Raw genomic sequence first — 25,118 nt, forward strand, 5'->3', positions numbered from 1 at the left:
TTTAACATTTAATAGCTCATTCAATTCAGTTTTTTATGGGCTTTAAAATGAGGTGTCGCGGAAGTTGTAAACTGCTGTCGATCTTGCTGTGACCCCCTAGGAAAAGGTTATGCCCCGCCCTGTATATATAGTAGCTTTCCCCAGCATCAGTTATGAATATGAAGATTCACCACAGGATGTTCCGTTGCCTTCATTATTTTATGTTTGTTTGATTAGAATAGAGTTGTCCTTGTTAACTTCTAAAAAGGATCAGAAGGCACTAAACTAATATTTGCAAAGTTTACAAATGCGGAGCTAGCAGATCTTGTTGAATCTTACATACTATTGCTAAACATGTTATTGTATGTTTGCATCCTTTTTTTTAGTAGGTTGGTTGGTGTTTAGATGCTCACCTGTATATGGATGGAGTTTGCATACAATGATTCCTTTCAGGAAAAACTGTGCTTTCGGAAATACTCTTGCTCATCTATTGTAGTATATTGTTGATGAACTATTGGATCTAAAGCACAGGTGTCAAACTCGATCACATCATGTGACATATCGCAACGGCTTTTGCCTTTGTGGAGCCAGGGTGGGTGTGGCCTAGGTGTGAAGTATCCGGCCCATAAGCCATCAGTTTGACACCCCTGCTCTAAAGAATTGACCCAAGCTTTCTCTTCCATTGATTCTGGAAGTATGCAATAGACTCTCTTTGAGGGGTATCTTAAAGGAGCTTCCCCTTTTCAGTGGAAGAAAGAGAAAACGAAGACCCTAGAACTTCACATTATCTATGGCCCAGTGCAGGAGTAATTTAGAGACCAGGGGCTGGGACCAGGATGATTCTTCAGAAGCACAAATAAAATAGAAGAAAATATCCTCACACAGAGGGTAGAAGAAGGGGAGGACTTCATAGTTATTATAATCCTTTCCTAAAAGAAGTGAGCGCTTTTAAGGTGTGAGCACTTCCCAAAGATGGCTCCAAAAAGACTAGTAAGTAGGAAGTTTGTGTAATGCAAACTCCATTGGTGAAAACTTAGGAATAATGAAGGGATAATTTAGAAGGAATAGACAAGTGTCTCTCTCTCTCTCTCACTCACTCACTCTCTTTCTCACATACATGCAAGTTCAGCTCCAACTTGAGGGAGCTGAATCGCCAAGGCTATTTGAAGTGAGAGAGGAAGTAAGCAACAGGGTAATGCAGAGAGTCAATGCCCAGCACCTGGCAGATGCCTAGTAGCTTGACACAGGCCTCATGGCGACTAGAACTGGTACAAGCCACGTTGCAATAAGGCTCCTCATATTCTTTAGACACGATCTCATCTTCAAGCAGGTTGAGGCGGATGACACCACGCTCATGTAGGGCCTGAAGTATCTCTAGGCTAGCTGTGGATTTGAGAGCCTGGAGATGCTGTGACACTAAGCACATCACTCCCACTAGATTTGTACGGGGACGGGACGGTGTGGGCAGGACTGGGGCCACTCCACAGGCAACCATGACAGAAGCTAGCATGATGTCTACTCCATAGATCTCCCGAATCCAATCACGGAGGTAGAAGCCACCCATGCGAGGATTGATTTCAATAAGTTTGGGGCCTGCAGCTGTCAACTTGAGCTCCACATTGAAGACACCATTAGTGAGACCACAACCTAAGCAGCACTGATAAGCAGCATGGATAAGTTGTGCCTCATTCTCAGGGGGAAGGCAGGTGGGCATGCAGGCTGCCGTCTCTGTAAAGTTGGGCACCCTGGTAGGCCCATTATCAGACACAAATGCCCCCAGCATCCGTCCCTCATATATCACCAGATCTACGTCATGCTCAGTGCCTGAGACATACTCCATCAATAGCATGTTATTGCCCCAACCCAACCCAATGCCTAAATAATCCGAGTCATCCTTTAGATCTTGTGTGATCTTGTCAAAGTGCAGATGACATTGCTGGGCATCTTCTACCAGTTTTACCCCTACCGCTCCAGCCCCATACTCCAGCTTCATGACACCTGGGAAATTAATGTGGCTGGCGGCTCGCTCCACATCCGCATGGCTCTCCAGGTGGCAGCATGGCACAGCATAGAGGGCCGCGGATGACCAACGGGACCCCTCCTTGCATCGCCGCAACAAGTGCTGGTGAGTGCGGCTTTTCTGCTTGGCCACTCGCATGGCAGTTGAGGAGCTGCAGCGCAGGCCCAGCCCTTCACAGATCAGCGCTGTCAAGACCATACAGTCATCCCAGTAGGACAGGCAGCCATCCAGATGCAGCCCCCTCTCCTGAATAAGCCCCAGCAGTTTCCGGGCATGCTCTTCATCCCTCGTGTGGTCTGTGGTGTCATAGTGGATAAAGGTGTGCACCAACTGGGAGGCAAAATGGTTGGGATCGGTCTCCACCAGGTGGATCTGGGGATGGGAAAGATGAGAGAAGAAGAGAAGGAAAGGGGAGTGGTAACAGGGTGGGGAAGAGGGAAAGGCAGAGATGCAGAGAAGGAGGGGGAAAAAAATCAGAGATGCATCACTACAGACAGTATCAGAGAAGGCCAACTCCTTGGGGTCAGGGACCATACAGGAGTCCCTTAAGAAGAAGGCGCTATCAACAGACAGAGGCTTCCCCAATCCACTGACCATTCCATTCCATCAAGCTGGTTGAGCTTTCTGAGCTTTCTCTAGATCCCCGTTTCTGCAGCAGCAGGGCTTAGAAGGAAGAGCTCCATTGTCCTCTAGGGTTGGGAGGAGGAATTAATGCTGAGGCAATACCCATGTTGGTAGGCAGGCTGGCTAAAAAGCGTTCACAGTCTTGAGAAATCAAAGATGACCCTGTTGCTTGCATGGGAAGGGCTGTGTGAACAAGGGAATCACATTTTCATTTTCCACTCTTTAACTAGGCTCTGGTTAGATCAGGGACGTGCCAGCGTTGGGTTTTGTGAGTTAAGAGCAAGGGTGTGGGGATGGGCCAACATTATCTCTTTCACTGCAGGGGTTTTTTAGCAGTGAACCCAAGGGACACGCAGGATATCAGGCCTGGGGATAACTTCAGAGCCAAGCCATTTTTCCAGGAGGAACTTGGATAAAGCATAGGATATTGACCGTCCCCACTTTGAGGGCTGCAGCTGTAGAGATAAGAGTGTGGCACATGTAGCCATTGTGCTCAGTTCAGGGTCTAAACTGGAGAATGGATCAAGGCTCCAAGAGGGGCAAATTCATCCTTCAGTCGCAGAGGAATAAGCTGACATTAAAAAGCAATTGAAACCTTCAGGGACAATGGAATGAGCTTTCAGAGGCTAAATCTGGCTCTGGCTGAGTTGTCTGCATCCTTCTACTCTTGCCGTTAAGTTTTCATTTCATTCCAGTCATCTTCCCACCCCGATCTATTCTCTGCATCCTCTCATCTAATTTTGATACACCATTCAACTTATTTGGAAGGACCTCCTTTCGGGTTCTAAACAGGCAGTTAGTTGCACAAGTGATAAGCAGGTCTCGGAAACAAGAGCTTTGAGACTAGCAAACCCAAGATGGCTTCTTCTTGGCGCAGTAACAGTTCTGTACTGCATTTCTACCTCTTCTACAGGTGGAAGACACCAGTGTCTGATAAGACTGTAGGGGACAGTACTTATATCCTGAATCTGGAAAAATCAGGAAAAAGATATTTAGAAAGATGGGGCAGGGCTGCCTGTGATTCTGGGAATTCTGAGTGATGAAAGGAAGTTTCAGGTTTTGCCTCTTATGCTGCTACTGAAGACTAGGAACCTTGCCAAAATAACAATGGGGAATGGATGGCTCTTGAGAAAAGTGGGAATCCACAATCTCCACAGCTAGCTCATCTGTCCTGCCCCATATTTGCATCCTAACATTATTAGTACATGGAGACAGGAAGTGGTGGAAGGAGCTCTGAAGTCCGCAGAACTTGTTTCCATCCCCAGTGACTCTTCCAACAGGACCTTGCTTCTGGATTGGGCCCTCCAACGCCCCACTTGAAGTGCTCCTGAGAGATGGCAAGGCTGGAAATGGGACAGGCCAACTCCTCAGCTTTACGGGCAAAAGTGAAATGAGCAAGCCCTTCTGATGGGTAACGTGGGTCTGTGGTTTACTCCCCTCTCTGTTTAGGTGATGCCCATGACATTGATGGGATACTGACAGGGACTGTGGGGTGGTGCTGCTCTAGCTAGTCCATCCTGCAGCTTGGAAGGGCTGCACAGGTCTGTGTTTCCGCATCTTACTTTTAGCCCGTAGTCCCTGGCAGCCTCCCAGACGAACTTTTTGCTGAATCCGCCGGCCCCAATCACAAGCACATGTTTGCCCTCCATCAGGTGGCACTGTGCACGATGCAGCATTGTCTCCACCAAGGCGCGTGCTGTCTCGCTTCCTGGGGCCCCCACCATCCGGCCCATGGATTCAAGGGCTGAGCAAGTCTCCAGGCACAGCTGTGAGTTCATCTCCAGGGCTACCAATTGCAACACCTGGTCCTTTGAGCTCAGAAGAAAATCCACCCCTGTGAAAAGAAGATGCCAAAAAAAGAAAGAAGACATTTGTAACAAGGCCTTGCTGAACATCCATTGAAAGGCCACAGAGGCTGCTTTTGATCCTAGACACAAGAGAAAAGAAACAAAGGCATCCCTGTGGTGCAGCAGAATGCTGGATAGGGAATTCTGGAAGTTGAAGTCCACGTCTCTTAAAGTTTCCAAGGGTGAGAAACACTGCTCTATAGGACAGGCACTATGACAAAGGATCCTTGCTTCCTGGGCCCCATCAGGTGAGTGTTTAATCAATGGAACCTGGAAAAGCATGTTGAGTCTGTCTAATCATAATGGAGGGAACAGACAGAGTCTATGTCATGAAGGACTCACAGGTGATAATGGACACCTGGAAGCATACTGAAAACTAAAGCAGCTCGCCAAGCATATGTATTACATGAGCATACCAAGGCATGTCCATAATTGCCAATGTGCTGCATTCTGAACCAGCTGCAGCTTCTCATTGGTCTACAAGGGCAGCCTCCTGCATAGGGCATTGCAATAATCCAAACATGAGGTGACCAAAGTATGGGTAACTATCCTTATAGTACCTCAGTTCAGGAATGAATTGGCACACAAAATGAATTTGAGCAAAGGCGCTCCGGATCATGGCTGCCATCTGCTCTTTGAGCAAGAGGTCGTGAGTACAAGGAGGCCCTCAAATTATATATTAGTCCTGAATGGGGAAGTACAGCTATATTTAGGATTAAAAATAGACCATCTTGAGACCTGAATGGTCCAGAGACCCACAGCCAGCCATCTTTATCAAGGTTAGCTTCTGTTCCTCTCCACTCAGACCTCTGCTTCCTCAAGAATACATCCCAGAATCACCTGGTTATCTTGGGATTAAGGATATAAAGGGGTATTATTACTGTATTATACTGTTATATTATTTATTTATTTATTATTACTATATTATACTGTCTAACTGCAAATTTGATGACCTCACCAAGCAGCCTCATATAGTTATTAAAAAGGGGAGTGAGAGTATTGAGATCTAAAGCACTCCACCTTTCAATGATCTTGAGATTAATCTCTTCCCCACCCTTCACTGCCAGCTGAAATCAACCACAGAGAAAGAAGGAGAACCATTTTCTACCACCCCTAATCTCCACAGATGGATACCTTGATATCACTAAAAGCTGCTGATGGGTCAAGAAAAACTAGGACATTCGTCTTGGCCCTGCCAGAGATCACCAACAAGTCATTCTACCTTTAATTTCATTTCTTTTTTTTTTAACAGTAACTTTGTTACATTTCAACATTAAATATTAAAATACAAATTAGCAGAAAAGGGAAGGGAATAACATAACAAATTAAAAGTAACAAAAAGTATGCATCAAACTACCGTAATATAATAATGAATTCTTTTTTTTAATACAAAGATAATAACAATACAACTATCTCAAAGTTTAAACAAATAACACCATTTATAAAATATTTTAAAATACTAATAATCAGCGTAGTAAAAAAAGAGCCTAATATTTTTAACTTTCATTTCTTTCATGCCTGTTTGCCTCCTACCCAATATCCAGCTCTAACACTACTAAAAAATGCCTGGACTCACATTCCAAGCCTCTCATCACTAATTCTCTTTCACCCCAAACAGTCACACCAGTCATGCTATGGGTGGGGGAGGGGGAGAACAATGAAAAGAATAGCAAACCAAGTGTGTTTCTGTTTCCCTATTTTTGTTATCAAGTGGTAGTTGAGGTTGTGTGAGGCAAAGAAGCTGTTGTCAACAATGGGTAAGGAGGCTAGGATATGTTTGCTCAGTAGTACATAGTAGTAACATGGAAAATAGATAAGTTAAGCATCAAAAATCAGACTTGTGAATTTCAGATGAAGTGAGATGGTGAAATCAAATTTTATTCATTAGTGGCAACCAAGTTTGGTTGTTCTTTGTTGTTTTAAGGGGAAAATTGCACAAGAACCTATTGCATAAGAACATAAGTATATCCTCAGAGGCTGGAATCGATTGACATGTCAAAAAATAAATCAATCCAGACCAATACTATGTGGTTTGAATACACTAACCTTTCTCTATTCCAAGGAACAGGGAACAGGGAAATGCAAAAATGCCTTCCTGCTGATTCCTCCACCAGTGACGCAACTCCTGCTTGCAGCAAGCACATTGAGTCCCTATCCCTATTTATTCAGTACAAATTATGGGCTGAATCATTGATCAATCAGCAGCAATGTTTAATATAAAGGAAATATCATGCAGTGGTTTTTTTTTTTATTAGAGACTACCATGCTTTTAATCTTACTGCCAGGCAAGCAGCTGCTAACATAAACATAAAAATAGACATTGTGCAAGCCTATTTCTAGAACAGAGAACCCTGGAAAGGAATTTCTCTAATGTTGTGGGATGCTATTTGGCCCCATTACTATAATCGGTACAGCCACTTCCCACTACTGCCCACGCTTTGCTAAACCTGTAGTTCAGCTGCTCTGACAGCCCCAGTTTCATTGTGCAAACTGCAGCACCCCACAAGATCTTGCAAACAATAAGATATAATGACTGACGCGACAAGCTTACCAATAATGTCAGTTTGTGCCCGGCGACCACCTTTCTGCTCAACTGATAGACTAGTCTCCATATCCATGAAGGCTTTCATGGCATCCTCTGCTTTTTTCTTAATTTGGGCATAGATTGCAGCAATTTGGACCTCATCTTTCAGTCCCCAGTGGTGTAGGCTGCTTTCCAGACTCTGAGGCACGGTGGTCTGGTGTTTCAGTGGCTTATTTGCTGGACCTACACCACATATTACCTGAAAAGAACCAAAAGGTTTAAGATCTTTTTGAACTATTGTCAACAATTTGTCTTAATACCTCCATTCAAACAGTCCCAAGGGTTGTTGTGTTCACTTTGTTGGATTATGGCTACCACTATACAATACAGAAAAGTCTCCAGGATTTTTTAATTTATTCATGAGAGATTAGAGTACTTCCTGCCAGCAGGAGGGTAAGGATTGCCAATCTGATGATTGATTGTGTAACTTAGCTAATTTCTAAATGAGACATTATTTTGGCATGAAAGGTTTGCTGTATTTTTAAGTACCAATAATTTTAAGTTCAATTATTTTTACACTGTTCTGTAGAAAAATACAAAGTGGGGACACCAAAATTGGTGTGAATATGCTAATCATCTCTTGCACTGCATATAGCTCTTCTGTGGTCTGCATGCTTTTTTACCAATATATTCCTGGTTTCCTTTTAATTTCAATTGGGCAGTGTTCCCTTTACCTTGCTTAGCAGAGGCTGGTCTTTTCGGGACCTGCATACAATAGCACATATTCGGATTGCCAGGTTGCGCTGCAGAGATATGTTGCCTGGAACTGGAGATGTAGAAAGATGCAGAAAGAAAAATAGGAAAGAGAAATGGAAGATATCAGAAAGACAAATTCATAGGAGCTGAACATATGGAGGAAAATGAAAAGAACAAGACAGGTCCGATGAAAAGCTTATATTACTCTAGAGTACTATCAGTCAAATAATTTTGGAGAATTGTGGATCTGAATATATTAACCTTACAATCACTACTAGTACTGTGAGCTGTGCAGGTTCTACCACACCACAAATCATCATCACAAAGTCTCTCTTCCAAAAGGCCTGGTACATGCAAGAGAAGCTAACAACATGAAGCAAAGCAAGTAGAAAATAGTTAATGGAATAACTGAGTCTTCATTGTCCTGGTACCTTTAGATAAGAAGGTCTTACAAATCCTAGAATTCCCAATTGTTGCTATAGGTAGTTTGGGAGTTGTATTCCAGCATATATGGGAGGTAAAGGGGTAGATTAAGTTACACAGGTATCCTCAATTTACAACCACAATTGAGCCCAAATGTTATGTTGCTAAGTGAAAAATTTGTTAAGTGAGTTTTGCCCTATTTTACGACTTTTCTTGCCACATTTGTTAAGTAAATCACTGCAGTTGTTAAATTAGTAACATGGTTGTTAAGTGAATCTGGCTTTCCCATTGCTTTTCTTGTCATAATGTGGCAAAAGATGGTCACATGACCCTGGGACACTGCAATGTGACTCAATTGTCAAGCAGCTGAGTGTAAATCATGTGACCATGGGGATGCTTTCAATGATCATAATGGGAAAAATGGTCATGTCACTTATTTCAGTGCTGTTATAACTTCAAACGTCCACTAAGTGAACTGCTGTAAATCAACCACTACCAGTACGTTACAGGCACTGAGCTGGAGGGTTATTCGCTTTGTGACATAATGGAAAGTAACCAATAGCTATTCCTTACCTGAGGAGTTGTTTGTAACTAAAGGCCCAGATTGGATGATGTGAGCAGTAGGAATGAAAGGCTCCAGCAAAATGCTCTCGTCTTCCTCTAGAGTCTCCAGTAAGGTGAGGACCACCTGCAGAACACTTCCATGTTCTGACTTGTCATGAAATGATACAGTTTGGGTTCCATTGCAGCGCCAGCCTGAGGGCTTCACCACCACCTGTGGAAGTACAATACCTGTAGCAGCAAGGCTTAAATGTCCAGTTCTTTCCCCAAAACTCTGTATTCTATTTCCAAACACTCATCCTATCTTCTCATCAGAATGGAAAGAACTGCAGTATTCTTGCTCTATAAAGCCCATGTTTTCACCTCCTATCAGTCTTGCTTTCTAACAACAGAACAGAATAAGAATTGGAAGGGACCTTGGAGGTGGTCTAGTCCAGTGGTCCCCAACCTTTTTATCGCCGCGGACCAGTCAGCCTTTGATAATTTTACCGTGGCCCGCTGAGCGCGCGCAGGGGTGAGGAGGCGTTGTTCGCGACGACACATTGATTGTTTATATATCAGATTGTTTTGATTACACTACCATATATAAAAGGAGATACTATCTTAAATAACAAAGTGGGCCCCCACCTCCAAAATATACTAAAAGAAAAAAGATTCCATGTGCTCAACTAATTTTTTTTAAAATCATCACTATATTATGGACTACAGACATATATATATATATATATATATATATATATATATATATATATATATATACACACATACATACATACATACATACATACATACATACATACACATACATATACACACACGCATACATGCATATATACATACCGTACGTATGTACGTACGTATATATATAATGTCCAAATAACAGGAAAAGCGCTTCAAGGACCAAAGTATATTCCTTTTTTGCAGCCTTAAGAGAACTCTCCTTTTTTGAGGCTCAGAACCAGGCATTCTCGTGGGCTGCAAAAAGGAAACGCGACCCGGGAGCGCAGCCTCCAAGAGTCCATATCGCCAATAACTACGCGTGGGGGGAAAGGAAATGTGTTTTGTGAGGAAGAGAAAGAGCGCGCTTCACCGATGCCCGTTGGCGAAATTTTGGAAGAGAGGCAAGAGACTTCAGGCACCGAGCCCCCACCCCTGGCTGCGGCAACTGGAGCGGGCGGGAGGCAGGGAAGGGGTGGGCAAGACCGCCGCTTTTCCACCGTGCGCTGCAATAGCGGCAGCGGCGGCCTGAATCTGGCGACTGCCCCTCACCACCTCAGGCGGCGCTCATACCTTCCCCTTTCCTGCGCTACCGTTAGACTCCTCTCAGCCCCCCACCCACGCCCGCGGAGGGCGCACGCGCGCCAAAATCGCACACCCCCCATCTCCCCTCAAAAGACCCCCCCGCCCTCGGCTGCCCGACGTTCTCTCTCTCTCTCTCTCTCTCTCTCTCTCTCTACCTCTCCCGCCGTTCCTTCTCACAAGCCAAGGCCGGGCGGGGAAGCGCCGTCTCCGTCCCGGGCGCGCCGCCCCTCCCTGGGCAACTCGGAGACGACTGAGCCGCTTTTTCTCGAGGAACGAGGAGGACAGCGAGAAAAAGAAGAGAGCGGCCAGCAACGACCGCCGGGGAAGCCGCCAGGGCCTCCAAGGGCTCCGCTTCCAGCACATGGTCCGCCCCCTCCTCGCTTCGCTTCCAGGCGAGCCGACTGAGGCGAGAAAGGAGAAAGAGGCGTTCACTGAGGGGACGGCTGACTCGGGGAGGGGGCGGAGGTGGTGTAGTAGCGGGGGATTCTTCCTCCTCGCCTCACTTGCTCCTGTGCTTCCGTGCAGCTCCCCCCCTCCGGCGACGGCGCTGCATGAGTGAAGAGTCGGCCGTTGCATGGCCCCCGGCCGCTGCAGCGATCATGGCCCCCGGCCGCTGCGCGGCCCGGTGCCAGGTACTCCACGGCCCGGCACCGGTCCGCGGACCGGGGGTTGGGGACCACTGGTCTAGTCCAACCCACTGTTCAAGTGGGAGATCCTATACCATTTCAGAAAAATGACTGTCCAATCTGTTCTCAAAAGCCTCCAGTGATGGAGCACTCATAACTTCTGATGGCAAGCTTTTCCCACTGATTAAGTGTTCTAACCGTCAAGACATTTCCCTTTAATTCTAGGTTGGTTCTCTCCTTAGCTAATTTCTATCCACTGCTTCTTGTCTTGCCTTCTGATGCTTTGGGAAATAGGTTGACCCACTCTTCTTTGTGGAAGCCCCTCAGTTCAGTTCAGGACCTCTTACCTGTTTGTAGGACTCCATTGCACCACCTTGCAAGAAGGCTTTAAGTTCCTCCTGCAGAAGGTTGTCTTGTCCTTCCCGGCCACTCAATTCAACCACATGGATGTGTTGCTCTTCTGTCACATTGCGCAGGAGCATTGGGCGCTTGAAGGTGAAGGCCAGGGTGGGGGGTACAGCTACTTCTCCCTTCTGATCCATCAGCTGCCGGGTCAGCAACTTGTCCTCTAGCAGGCGAGTCAACTCTCCCGAACCTCCAGTAGGGCAATCAAGATCTCGGGCTAATTCTGCTGCTGACTGGCCCTGCAACTTGCAGGGTCCAAAGCTCCCAGTGAAGTAGCTGACCCGACGTGGGGAAGAAAATTCTTCCAGCACTGTGCGGCCACCAAGCTCAAATGTCACAGCCTTCAGTACGTATAAAGATGACTCACCAGGGTGAGTTTCTGAGGGAACCTTGGAGAGCCAGGCTGGTGACAAGCACAGCAGCATGTTACCTAGGCAAAGAGAAGACAGGAAATCCAGCCTGTGAATATATCTGAGAAAGTAAGGATGTTGTGAAAAATTAAATGAACCAAAATGTATAGAATTGCCTATACCACATTTGCATCATAATAACCAGTAACAGAACAAAAAACAGCAAGGCAATTTGCTGGTTTCCAAGCCGTTCAAAACAGTTAAAAAATGTATTCTGTACCACCAGCACCTAATTACTGGCTCTGACAATGGCTCTGGAACCAGAAAATGGTCTTCCTGTTTCTGTAATGTGCTATCCTGACATACCGTATATACTCGAGTATAGGCCGACCCGAATATAAGCCGAGGCACCTAATTTTACCACAAAAAACTGGAAAAGTTATTGACTCGAGTATAAGCCTAGGGTGGGAAATGCAGCAGCTACCGGTAAATTTCAAAAATAAAAATAGATACCAATAATGTTTTTGAATATTTATTTCAAAGAAAAACAGTAAACTAACGGTGTATTCAATGAAATACTTCACTCACCTCATGATGCTGATGTCCCGCTGTGATGATGATGTCCCGTGCAGCCGCGGGAGCGATGTCCCGCCTCCTATGACACACGGCACAGTGATTCCTATCATTGGATCACTGTACCAGAGGAGGTGGGACATCGCTATGTGGCTGCTTGCCATAACAAGGAGGAGGTGGGACATCGTTGCAGAGCGGCAGGAGGGGGAGGAAGGGGAATCGTAAGACAGCCCTGCATTACATTAGAACGTGAGGAGGGGGGATGGTGCGGTGCGCGCTGCGCGGCAAACTGACACAGAGGGAGGGGAAACTCACAGGGGCACTGGGCCATTCACGAGTGTCACCCAGCGGCATGGCCCCGCCCCTTTTTCTCCTCCATTTCGGGCAAATTTTTCACTGACTCGAGTATAAGCCGAGGCGGCTTTTTTCAGCCCAAAAAGTGGGCTGAAAAACTAGGCTTATACTCGAGTATATACAGTACTTCCCACATGACACCACTGAACCTAGTGAGATTGAACAAGGAAAATAAAATAATCTATCAGGATATTATTAGCACATTGTCATTATATGTTGTTGTTGTTGTTGTTGTTGTTGTTGTTGTGATGATGATGATGATGATGATGCGTTAGCCAGTCATTCTATTACAATGCATTGTAACAGCCTTTTAGGGTTTATGAAAGGAAAAACATTATAGGAAAATGTTGTCCTACCCTTTGGAGGAGAATACCACAAGCCCTGACTTAATAATGTTTTATATCCAACCCCTATTGCAATCTGCAGAAAGCATTCTGAAAGCTAAATATGCAATTTTTAAAGCTGCCAACATTAATTCCCCAAAGGTACAAGCAACACATTTATAAATAAGGGTGTACAGATAGGTCTTTATGTAGATAGCTTCCTAATTTGTGTCTGCTTGTTTCATTTTTGCATTTTATTTGTTGAAAAGGATGTTTGTTTTTGAAAGGATGTTGGAATAAGACAACGGGGAAAAAAACAGGAAAAAAATGGCTTGTGAGTTACCATCTCTGTGCCTGGAAAGCAGCTCAGCTCCCTTTTGGGAGTCTTTGGTTTGCCTCCCTACTCAAATGAAGGGGAAGGTTGCCTGTTTGAGATAAAAGTTACCACATAGGCAAAGAATGGGAAATTGTAGCTCTCATTCCTTATTACACTACCGCTGTCATCTGCACTGATCATTAGTTATGCTGCTTGGACTGTCATGGAAAGAGAAGACAAACTGGTTTTTCCAAATTAATGGACTCCGAAGGGGAAGTGGAGAGAGAAGAAAGAGCTGTTTCTTCATATTATCCATGCAACTGGGAATGACTCAGATGCCTTTGCCTTCCTTACAAAACAGATTTAATTCTCAAAATTGGAACACCCAAAACTGTTCCAGTTTAAGTGACAATATATAACTTTGAATTCCTTAAACATTCAAAATGGTAACCAACTCTGGTTTAGCCTCCTTTCCTGAAACAAAGAAACAGTAAAAATGATCTAGCCAGGAACAAATTATGATTCACAAATAGTATCTCCAATATCTAGTTTAATTGTCATTGACGTTCAAAAACTCTTCTACTTAATCCCTCTTTTCAGGCAGTCTCCAAGGATCTGACACGATTGAACAGAAAAAGAAAAAAACGATTAGCATCTTCAGAATTGGATTTATCATATGATAAGGAAGATGCTACTGTTTATCACCTTAGATCACAGCTGATTTTCAAAGGCATCCTTGGCAAGGAAGTGGCATATATCTTCTGGCACTTCTGGCATATGGGGAGGCACTAGTTTGAAGAGCACTGAACATAGCTCATTTCTGACAATATGTTTGGGGTGAAACAAAATTTTGAGAATTAACTGATGGTAGTGAGCTTTTACATTTATTATAATTTATCAAGTGGAAGAGCATAAGATCGGGTCAGGTCAGCATTTCTGAGCAAACCTTAAGAATAGGTTAAGGTCAAGCAAAATACCTAATCTAATAACTTACCAGGACACTGGTTGCCACATTCCAGAAGCACTGACAGATATGAAGCAGGGCAACCCAAGACACAGATGGTTATATCTGAGGGTCCAAATCCTAAATAAGACAAGAACAAAATCAGTGGTCCATTTACCTCAAAACCTCAGGTTTTTCTTTCTTTCTCTGCATTCCGATCATCTTCTAGGTTCTGAAGGCAGAATCTCTGGAAATGTCTTTTTTACAGGTATAGAGGCAGATGAAGTAGAGTGTTGCAGTGGCCTACGGTTGGAGCTCTCACCTCACAATCAGGAGACTGTGAGTTTGATCCTAGGGAGAGGCAGATATTTCTCTCTGGGCACAATGAAAATATACCATATTTTTCGGAGTATAAGACGCACCATTTTCCCTCAAAAAAGAGGCTGAAAATCTGGGTGCGTCTTATACACTGAATACAGCATTTTTTGCCTCCTGAAACCCCACCCCAAATGGCAGTGCAGAGCCTTTAGGAGGCTTTCAGAGTGCTCCTGGGGGCTGAGGAGGGCAGAAATGAGCAAAAAATGGGTTGTTTTTTGCTCAATTTTGCCCCCCCAAGCCCTGAGGAGCACTCTGAAAGCCTCCTAAAGGCTCTGCATGCCCTTTTTTGTGGGGGAACAGGCCCGTTTTCATGAAAAACAGGTCGTTTTGGGGAGGTCTGCAGAGTGCAAAAACTTTTTTTTAATTTGCCTCTTCAAAACCTTGGTGCGTTTTATACTCTGGTGCATCTTATACTCTGAAAAATACCGTATCTGCTGAACAAAACTCCACATTGGTGACTGGAAGGACATCTGGCCACTAAACATTCTGCTAGCTCCATTCAGATGCCCAGACTCCAGCCCACAAGGGATTATGGAGTCATTAAAAGAAGATGATGATAGAAGGCAATGAAGGATAGAGGCAGATGAAGAATACAAGGATTATTCCATCATGGGATGACAGATTATCCTATATATTTCCTTTGATTCTATTTATTCCATCAGCTTTAGGCATAAAAGCTTTGTATTTTTCATTGGTAGGTGGCAGGACCTAACCCATCAAAGTTGAACTTTAAAAAAAAGAAGCTAAACACGTTGGACCTGATTAGTAGTTGGACAGAGGATCATCAGACAATTTTATAGACTAGACTGGTAAATGATTTTCTTTTAATTCCCTATCATTGTCCAGAAAGCTTCATGAGTCATCAGCTTCATTCAGGGAGTCTTTTATCTTTTTGAGGTTTGCATTTTACATTCCAATTCCAAATATAAGGATAAGCCATTGTGGTTTAAGTATATGCGCACATCAGGCAACAGGATATATAAGTATTCAACCAATCATGGTTAAAATGTATCCTACATGTGACCAATACAATGTGACACCCACCTGACCGGGGCTCCTTGGTGAGATCGATGGTTTCTGGGAGCCCTTGCTGCTGTAAGCTGCACTGCAACAGGTCATAGTAATATGCTGTCCAGGCCCTGGCCTGTGCATCCTCAGGATTAATTTTGCTATCCAGGAGTGTATCTCGGTGCCGGGCACTGCGCAGCGGACTCAGTGGTGGAAGAAAGCTCTGTTCTGCCCAATCCAATTCCTTGGGTGTTTGGGGTGGTTCAGTGTGGATCTGGTCCAGAGACAACTGCAGTCAAAGTATTGAGAAATATGCCAAGAAAAAGGCAAAGAGATGCACTTTAGATTCCATCCAAAGAACAGAGAGAGACACTTATTTTGAGAGCTTTCCCCCATCCTAGCTGCTGGTCCATACTCAAGATGAGAAAGATCTTCAGTGCAAAAAAGAAAAGCAATACCAGCCACCACCACTTTCTACTTGTTAACAGATCTTCATTTCACTTTTCTATCCCCTCTAGAAATAATCTCAAATGGGATATTGGGGATTCTTAAAAATATGCACACATGCTGTCTTTAAAAATATTTGTCTCTGTGTGTGCATGCATGAAAAAGCAACACACACATATACACACAAGCCAGGAAAAGCAGGAAAAGAAGAGGTGCGATGAAAACAACTTACCATTGTTCAAGGTGAAGATACTGCAAAGGAAAAAAGAAATAAATTATGTTTCTTTATGCTTCCTGTGACCCAAATATTTAGCCCGTTCCTAAATCCAGACACAAATCTCTTTAAAATGATGAGGATGTTGTTCCATAACCCTACACAATTAAATTTAAGGGACATTGAAGCTGCTTTGGCAGAACAGCTGCCCCATCAAACTCTTGAATAAGAACATAACTGGCTTTCTGGGGTTTTCTGTGCTTATGGCTACTCTGGAACATTTCCCTGAGAGCCATAGGATTCTGCCCTTGCTTGCTTGTTTGATTTAATTTCAATAGCCGCCCATAATATTGTTCAGTGAGTTTCAGTGAAAGAAGCTTGGTTGTTCTCAGAGGCCTTGGTGGTTGGACTCCTGAGGATGCTTTGTTATTTTGTCCTCTGTATGCTTATGATCTGTCTTTCTTTTACTGTATTTTAGCTGTTCAGAATCATTTGGAGTGAGGTAGCCAGAAAATATAAATAACTGATTGTTCTTCTGTTATCTTGAAATCATGCCCAATTATTCCATTTTGAAAACAATGACGTGTTTGATCTCATGCTTCTTTGAAACAATTGTTATTATGTCGCATTCATTCTGTTGCTCATTTTGCACCCCTCTCCAGATTCTACCAAGAATCTACAGGCTGAAATAGATCTTGTGGAAAAGGGTTTGCCATATGTATGAACAAGGGGCAAATATTGGAGATAGCATTTTCAGGATCAGTTGTCTCATTTAAAATTGGTTATATCCATATTTTCCTTGCCTTCTTACAAAGATATCATAGCAGCATTTGAAATTCTCACAGAACCAGGCGGTAAATTCCATTACACTTACTGCTATTTAGGCCTTATTGCGATGTTTAAACTAGTAGCCTACACGCAAAGGCAGAAATTAAATTGTGCAACATTTATGATCATTATTAAAGAGATTTAAAGTTCCATCTCCCCCCCCCCAAAAAAACCCAAACCAATGCAAAGTTTGAGGATTTTCAGATGTCTTCAGCAACAAAATATCACACCCCCCCCAAAAAAGGCAAAAATAATGAGACCAAGTATGGAAAAACCTGATTTGATATGGATTGCAATAATATTGCATTGGGGAAGTATATGTCTATTCTCCTTACATATGGAAAGATGGCTCAGAATAGTTAGAAAAAAATTCCAATATATGTGTGCCTTGTACTCTGCGCTAGCTTGGCCTTTTAATGGCAGGTGAATAAGCTGCTATGTGTATTCAGACAGAGATGTTTTGCTACATTGTTCCCTGGGAATTCACAGATTGAAGTCATTCTATAAGAATAAATCAAAGTAAAAGATGAAAGATTTATATGATCTGAAAAGAAACCAACAAGAATGAATTTTACCCAACACTGGAAGGAAGATACAATCCCAACAATACGAAGATTTAGGCAAGTATGATAAATAATTTAAGTGAGAATGTTCTCATATATACAGTACATCATGGAGCATCACTTACAATCTGGCTTCTAACAGGGCCTACAATGTAAATTAGCTGACATATAAATAGAGAGAAGTTAGAAATTCCAAACCCCATTGTTTCCTTTTTTCTTTCTTTTATTTTTTGGCATTTTAAGGCTTGTTAATTTTGCTCTATTTAAGTCCTTTTGTTGGCATGATTTACATATAGACACAGGCACACAGACATTCCCCTGATGTATATTCAGTTCTGGATGAAAAAAATAAATAAAATAAATTTAGGCTTATAATATTGACATCCTAAATTGTAATGAATATTGATAAAATACTTCTCTTCCTTCCTTTATTTCCAATAGTCTAAGTTATCTAAACAATAAAGTGTCAATAATCTTCAATCAATACTATATAAATATCATTGTACCAAAACAATACAATGTATTAAAAAGAAAATGAATAATAAAACCAAGCAAAAGTTAGAATTAAACTTGGATAATTCAGGATACACTCTCACTCTCTTTGGCAAGTTCTGAAGATTCATGCAAGGTTCTTATTGGCTCAATCAGTGGAACTAGTTGGTCTCACCAGATTAATAATTCTACTGAGCTGAAAGGGATTGGTGGAAAGATGCACCAATTATTGTTGTTTATAGTAACCATAGTATAACAAAATGTCAATACTAAAGTACCTGGAACTCCAAAACATTTAAAAGTTATATGGTAAAGTTATTGCTACCCATGATGTAAGCATCAGTCTTATAGCATTTTGAATTCTTGTAACCGTTTGCAAATCAAAATGCAAGAGATGGCGTTAATTATGTCTCCCCCTCTTCCCCCAACCATCAAGAAATTGTACATCTTTTGTCTGAAGATTTGTATCTACTTGTATCTTCTTGCTTGCTTCCAAATAGAGAAGCTGGGAAATGCTGTGATTATGACCATCCCAAAGTGCAGCTTTCAGTGCAACAAAGCTGTCAGCAGTTACTGAGAAGATCTGAGTAGGAGCCCACTGAGTAGGAAATGTGCTTCTTTATGTAGCAAGAATCTGATGGCTCCCCAGAGCATGTATTTCTATATACTGTTGTGCATGAATGTTTTGTAAATACCAATATTCCTTTCTTTGTGTTAAAAAATTCAGTTCACTTTAACTGCTCCAAATTTCCAACTGCGTATCCCCAATGAAATTCACAACATAAAATCTATTTACAAAACGCAATCCATTTAACCAATCAAAATTTGGAATTAATTACTATAAACAGGATTGCAGACTTCAACTTCGTTTTTACTTGCCATCTTCTCCGGTTCTAGCAATATGCCATTCTGCAATATTATATCATACTAGTCTCTCCAGAGCTTTCCATGAGACAAACAAAATCCTCTTGCTCTTTTCATGGTAATGTATACCCCTAGCACCTACACTGAGGTAATGCATCCAATACATTTTAATCAATAATTTAATAGCAGCCTGTGTATCCTAGCAGCCTGTGTATCCTACATTTTCTGTTTAGGAAACTAAGAAATAGAGTAGTTCAACTGCTAGAGATTAGATACTTGAGCTTCCAAATGTCAGTTCACTGAGTTTATTTAAACAACCACTAGAAAGTTGACATCTTTCAGTTTAAAAGTAACTATCCCATCAATCTAATATTTGGTTATACAAATAATCCTCATGGCAGCTTTGTCATTAAGAAAACAGCCACTAAGTGAGGTGTCATTTGACCATGACTATGTTTTCCTTTTCCCCACTCCTCCAACCCTTTCAAATTCTCTCTTTGGTGCTAGGATAATTAGCAAGAAGGGAATTAATGTTTGTATTTACATTCATTGGAGAGGAAGAGGTTTCAAGAGAATAAGCAGGCACACAATTAGGAATATACGTTGAAAGCAGTGCACTGGCACTCAGGGCCGGGATTGTGAGCAAGCTATGCAAACAGCCCAGTGTAGTCTCCATTCTCTTGTGATCTGTGCCTCTTTATTCTCTTGTAATCTCTTCCTCTCCAGTTCCTCTACTCTGCAAAGAAGAAGAAACAAGTGGTTTCTATTGACAATCTCTTCTGTGCCTGATCTGTTTCCTCCCTCACAGAGGTCTTCACTTAATGACCCGCATGGTCCAGGGTTACAATGGCAACTGAGACTGCTGGGATTTTTCTCTCTAAATAATGTGGTCATGTGATGTCATGCTTTATGACTGCATCACTTAGTGACATTGGCTTAGAGGTCCCAATTGCTGTCATAACACAAGGACTTCCTGTAATAACCATGTTGATAATTAAAATTAAAGTAGCCATGTGTACATAATTTGGACACAGGGACATTGCAATCATTTAGATAAAGCTTGGGTGTGTCTATTTGTGATATGAATTGTAGAAGTTGCTCTCACTTCTATCCCAGAATAAAATATCTGAATCCCAGTCTAATCTGTTCTGATAGCCTCCTTTTCTATTTGAGGACAAAGCACAGCTGAATCAGCATGCAAGAAAAAGTGGTACCACCCCAAACCACTGCACTTTCTGTTAGCCTGGAATGATTAACTTTATCTTTTCATTCATTCTTTTTTTGTTCCATATATCTGGTTGGAACTAAATTAAATCGTTCCATTTTTGATAATTAAATATCTGGAAAAACGGATTTTGAAATAATGTCACCAATCACCAAGAGCCTTTTTACTGCTATAAAATGACATGGAGAGAGGCTGCCATTACAGCAAGCAAAAGTATGGTGGAACAGTACACATTCTTTTTTTTACCTCCTTGGATAGAGTGCGGAAAAAATCTAGTCAGCCAATTGTAACTCAAGAGCTCAGCATCGATCCACTGGCAGTTCTCTTGATTCTTTGATCTTTCCAACTGCACTGTCATTTATCCTAAGATGGAACCTAGAAAGGGCATAGAAGTCAATTTAAAGTCCTTGTTTTTTTGATCTAATCAAACAAAGTATTCACACTTTGGTAGCACTTCTAACAAAGTTTTCCCTGCACTGGATAAAGATTTGGCACACATAACTTTTTAGCTTCTGTTCCTAGATCCCAGCTTCATGAAACTTTCAACCAGGAGTGCAATTGTTGAACTACTTAGCTTATATCAGTGTTTCTCAACCTTGGTAACTTAAAGATGTCCGGACTTCAACTCCCAGAATTCGCTGGCTGGGGAAGTCCGGACATCTTCAAGTTGCCAAGGTTGAGAAACACTGGCTTATATTGTCATAACTTTTTAAAAAATTATTCTTTCATAATGATCCAAGTTTATAAGCATGAAATCTGAGATGATTAAAGCAGGGTTTTAGTTAATTAACCCAGTAACTTTTAATATTTATAACATACTTTATATTAGTTAAGTGGTCACCTGCTCAATTCTTTTCTTTTTTTCCTAAAGAGTTTTATTTGTTCTTATTTCTCTTATGGCACTGTTGGATTAAAGCAGGCAGCGGAGAGGCACCCATATTCCCGGATGCTCTTAACCCTTCTCTTTTCAGCCTTGGTCCAGCCCTTGAGGCATAGTCTTTCCAGCCATTTTTTGAGTACCAGGTGTGCACTTTCCTCCCCAATGCTCATCCTAATGCCTGTTGACAAGAGCCCACATTTAAGATCTACCCAGAAATGAAGAGATTTTAAAGTCCTGTTTGTTCTACAGATAGTTCTCAACATGGCGGCCAAAATTGAGCCCAGGATTACCATTGTAACTCATGGCGGTCATTAAGTGGGTCTGACTCTAGCCAACTTTATGACCTTTTTTTTGCTGCAGTTGTTACATGAATAGAGCAGTCATTAAGCCAACCTGTTCTCACCAATGGGTGTTTTTGCTTGAAACCAAAAGCAAAAGCTGGAAACGAACTTAAAAAAATCCCCAGAACACCACAACCCACAGAAAATTGTCATCATGTGACCACAGAATGCTGCAAATGGCTCTAAATGACAGCCAGTTTCCACATATGGTCACATGGTTTCAGGGATACGAGTGAAGCCAGGGGAACTTTGAAAATGTGTCATAAGTAGCTCTTGTAACTTCAGATGGTCCTGAAATGATTGGCTATTAAGCAACGACTACCTTTCTTTGGCAATTGTCAGGTAACAGAACAGAAACAAATCCTTTCTCAAATTCATGAATCTGTAAACCATGGAGTGACTTAGACTTCAGCACAAGAGTGATAGCCGATGAGTCCCTATAATGGTATGTGGAAATGACCTTGGAGGGGTAGGAGGAAGAGCCAGTCTAGACAACTGTCGGGACAAAAGATACCTCTGTCTACAGAAGCTGAGCCAGAATGGGAAGTGTTTGAGCAGGGACCCTCTCTAGTCTTCTCAAGCATAAAGAGAAAAAGGGTGGGATGGAGAGAAATACTTTCAAGCTTGCAAGATTCTGTTAGCATAACCTTACAATAAAGTTAAAGCTAGTATTCCTGCTTGTGCTTCTTGTTTGACCACCTTGAAGGGCTAGCAGCCCTTCCCTCTTGAATGCCAAAAATGCTTTTCCCCTTGTGATTATTATTGTGTCCTAACAGGCAGCAAAAAGAGGCAGAATGATTTTAAAAGATCAAAACGGAAGTGCTGCACATTCCTGGAAATGTATCTCTTTTATATTACAGACGGATGTTTGTGTATACAGGTAGTCCTCAAACTTAAGACCACAATTGAGCCCAAAATGTATGCTAAATGAGAAATGTGTTAAGTGAGTCCCCCCCCATGTGACTTTTCTTGTCACATTTATTAAATGAATCACTGCAGTTGTTAAATTAGTAACACGGTTGTTAAATGAATCAATTTCCTCATTGACTTTGCTTGTCAGAGGGTCACAAAAGGGAGCAAGTCAGTTGTTGAGCATCTGAATCACATGACAATGGGGATGCTACAACGGTCTTTAAAGTGTGAAATAAGTCCCTTTTTTCAGTGCTTCAAATGGTCGCTAAATGACCTGTTGTAGGTTGAGGACTGCCTGTATGTATGTTTGTGTCAAAGCAGCATCCATATCTATTTCAGAATAAGCTGAATTGGAATTTTAAAAAGAACTTTAGGCTTTCATAGCTTGGTTGCAGAGCCTGTGTGCCTCAAATCCCTTTGGAATGAGACTTTCTCCAGAGTAAACGCGTGTCAGCATTGCACTTGCAAAAGTAGGCAAGCAGGAGATAGAGAGATGCTTAAGTGGCTTCTGCCTGGCATGCACAATGGAGAAAAAAAGTCCAATTTAATGTCACCATCTTAATCCGTTATTTTTCTCTGCAATTATTGTGCTGTGCATCATTTTTATCTACATCAGGTCATCATCATTCCTCAACAATTCTTTCTAAGACAGGGGTTCCAAATCCTCAGAACCCTGTTCAGAACCGAGCCATGTGAGCGATTGGCTATATAAGCAGTGGGTGCTTGTACTCACATGCAAAGCTCCATTTGTGTTAGTATGTCCACTGCACGCACAAATGGAGCTAGGTGTGCACATGCCTATTGCTTACATGGAACCATACCCTCTCCCCTCCCTGGGCTGCCAAGCCAGAAAAGTTGGGGACCATTGTTCTAAGAGACATCCCAAATGGTGATTTTCCTCGATAATCGTTCCGTCTCACCATATTAAACTATTATACCCCCCCATAGAGTTATATCTCCACAAAATATACAATATTATGTCTATTCTGTTTTGTTTTTACTCAGCCCAGCAAGTATTTATGTAATTTGAATATTTTTCCACATATGGGTAGTTTGCAGACTGGTACAAACAGTGCAGAAACTGGTGAAAACAGAAAAAGCCAAGCATATTCCGGTGTTGCAATTGAGGAATCTATTTTTTTGTGAAATTTGAACAAGTTTAATATCTGCATTAATACAATTACAATATGTGCAACACTGTATTTCATTCCAATTTTTTTATTGCTACCGATAGAGGACTTTGACTCTCAAATAGGGGGTCTTGGAATTTTGTTTTGTTTTGAACTAACAGGTTTGGGTGGCTGGGAAATGGTTGGAAGCCCCTCCTCTAATCCATTACCTTATCTGGGAAGCCCTTTGTGTGTGGCCACGCCCTTTGCCAAAAGTCCAAGCAAACCGCGTCATTTATTTAGAATGTAGAATCAACGGGGTTGGAAGGGACCTTGAAGGTCTTCTAGTCCAACCCCTTGGCCTATGCCACTTCGAACCAATGGTTATCCAATCTCTCCTTCAAAACCTGCCGTGATGGAAACACCCCCACAACAATGTAGAAAGCTGCTGCCAATTAAGATCTAGCTCGTTTCCCCCACAGCGCTTCTCTTTTTAGCCAAAGAGGAAGGAACAGAGTTTCTGTGGATTCTCTCCATTCTTTCCCAGCCTGTTTGTGCGCGGAAGGAGAGTGACTCCAGTTCGAGCAAAGGCCAAAGAGGGAAGATCCAGAAGTAGGCAGCGAAGCGCGCTCACACACTCCAATCTAAGGAGCCACGAAGATGTTTTTTTCCGGGGACCCTTCTAGGGCAAAATAGCGGTAAGCAGGATCCTAGTCAGGTCAGGGCAGAGATAGTAGCCTTGTCCATCCTTTCCCGGATGGAACTTGGCGCCTTTATTTCCTGGCGCAGGGGCGGGTGGGGGGAATAGAGCGGGAGCTCCGGGGGCGGAGTTGAAGCGAAACGGGTCGGTCGCCGCAGGCATCTTGACCGACCCCCCACTCTTTCCCTGCCCCCAACAGCAGGCATAGTCCGAGCTGCCACCCACGTTTCAGAGGCGACCACATTCCCCCACGTAGCCCCCAGCCGCGACAACGGGAAGCGGTTAAGGTGAAAGCTGCCCCGTCCCCTCAGCCTCGCCTAAGACCCTCGGTCGCAATTCGCAGGCGCGCCTATCAGCAGGTCGCAAACGAATCCGGGTCGAGTCTCCTCGGAAAGGAGAGCTTCGCTTGCAACCTTGAGAGGAAGCGCGCGGCTCCCCCACCCCGCCAAGCACCCACTGATCGTTTTTCCAAGCGCGGCCGGCCACGCGGTCGGCGTTTCCCCTTCCCCCGTCCACCACCGTCGCACCCCCTTTTCTTCGGTACTACAAGCAGCGTTCACACATCCGTGAGCGGCAGCGCCATCCCCGCTCCGGCTCCCCGGATTGTCGAGCCGGGCGGAAAACGCTGAAACGGGAGAAAAACCCTTCGCTTCTCCTCCTTCTCCAGCCCGGATTACCTGGGAAAGAAGGGAAGGATGCTAAGGCCAAACCGCACGATCCGGTCCGCTGGCGAGGGCGGGTGGAAAGAGCCCAGAATGAACCGCGGATCTAGGCAGGCAGGCAGGCTTTATAGGGAGACGGGAGAGGCATACCCAATGAAGAGCGGCAGTTTAGCAAGCATCGGAGCAAAACAGGCGGGCGCTTGCCGGGACCAGAGACCGCCCTCCACCATTGACCAGACGAAACGCGATCCCGGGGTTAGGGAGCGAGCGCGCAGTGGGATTGCTGCCAGCGGTGGGAAAGCGGTCGGCGAGGAGAAAGGAAGGGAAGAGAAGCCTTCCTATTCTCGCGGGTTGGAGGTGGGGGGAGGTGATGTGAAAGGTCAGAATTTCCCCTTAACTGAAAGGAATGAAGCTACGGGTTCCCTTTCTGTGCATTGTTACTATTAGGACTCCTCTTTGGAATCAATCCTAACTCGGGTGGATTATCGAGAATAGCGAGGAATTAAGGAGAAATTTCCTAACAGAACAATTGACCAGTGGAACAGCTTGCCTTCGGACATTATAACAGA

The 25,118-nt window shown here is 43.3% G+C and overlaps 1 protein-coding gene across 1 annotated transcript; it reads right to left on the reverse strand.

Annotated features, from left to right (window-relative positions):
* Positions 1–241: 241 nt before the first annotated feature.
* Positions 242–24,781, reverse strand: CARNS1 (carnosine synthase 1). The gene is made up of 11 exons (XM_032218445.1): positions 24,565–24,781; positions 20,192–20,320; positions 15,992–16,011; positions 15,349–15,601; positions 13,978–14,067; positions 11,010–11,497; positions 8,747–8,948; positions 7,729–7,820; positions 7,022–7,253; positions 4,186–4,457; positions 242–2,371 (listed from the first exon to the last, which is right to left on the reverse strand). Exons 3-11 carry the CDS (start codon positions 15,992–15,994, stop codon positions 1,139–1,141), a joined length of 2,865 nt encoding a protein of 954 aa, XP_032074336.1. The 5' UTR covers positions 15,995–16,011; positions 20,192–20,320; positions 24,565–24,781; the 3' UTR covers positions 242–1,138.
* Positions 24,782–25,118: the final 337 nt, after the last annotated feature.

This window comes from Thamnophis elegans, chromosome 1 (genome assembly GCF_009769535.1).
Source record: "Thamnophis elegans isolate rThaEle1 chromosome 1, rThaEle1.pri, whole genome shotgun sequence".
In the NCBI taxonomy this organism is placed as follows: domain Eukaryota; kingdom Metazoa; phylum Chordata; class Lepidosauria; order Squamata; family Colubridae; genus Thamnophis; species Thamnophis elegans.

Bases quoted from the DNA above. Each gene is read 5' to 3' on its own strand.
- CARNS1 (XM_032218445.1), bottom strand. The intron at 8,949-11,009 runs GTAAGAGGTCCT...GTACTTCCACAG, and splicing joins CAATGGAGTCCTACAAACAG to GTGGTGGTGAAGCCCTCAGG. The intron at 7,821-8,746 runs GTAAGGAATAGC...CTACATCTCCAG, and splicing joins AGTTACAAACAACTCCTCAG to TTCCAGGCAACATATCTCTG.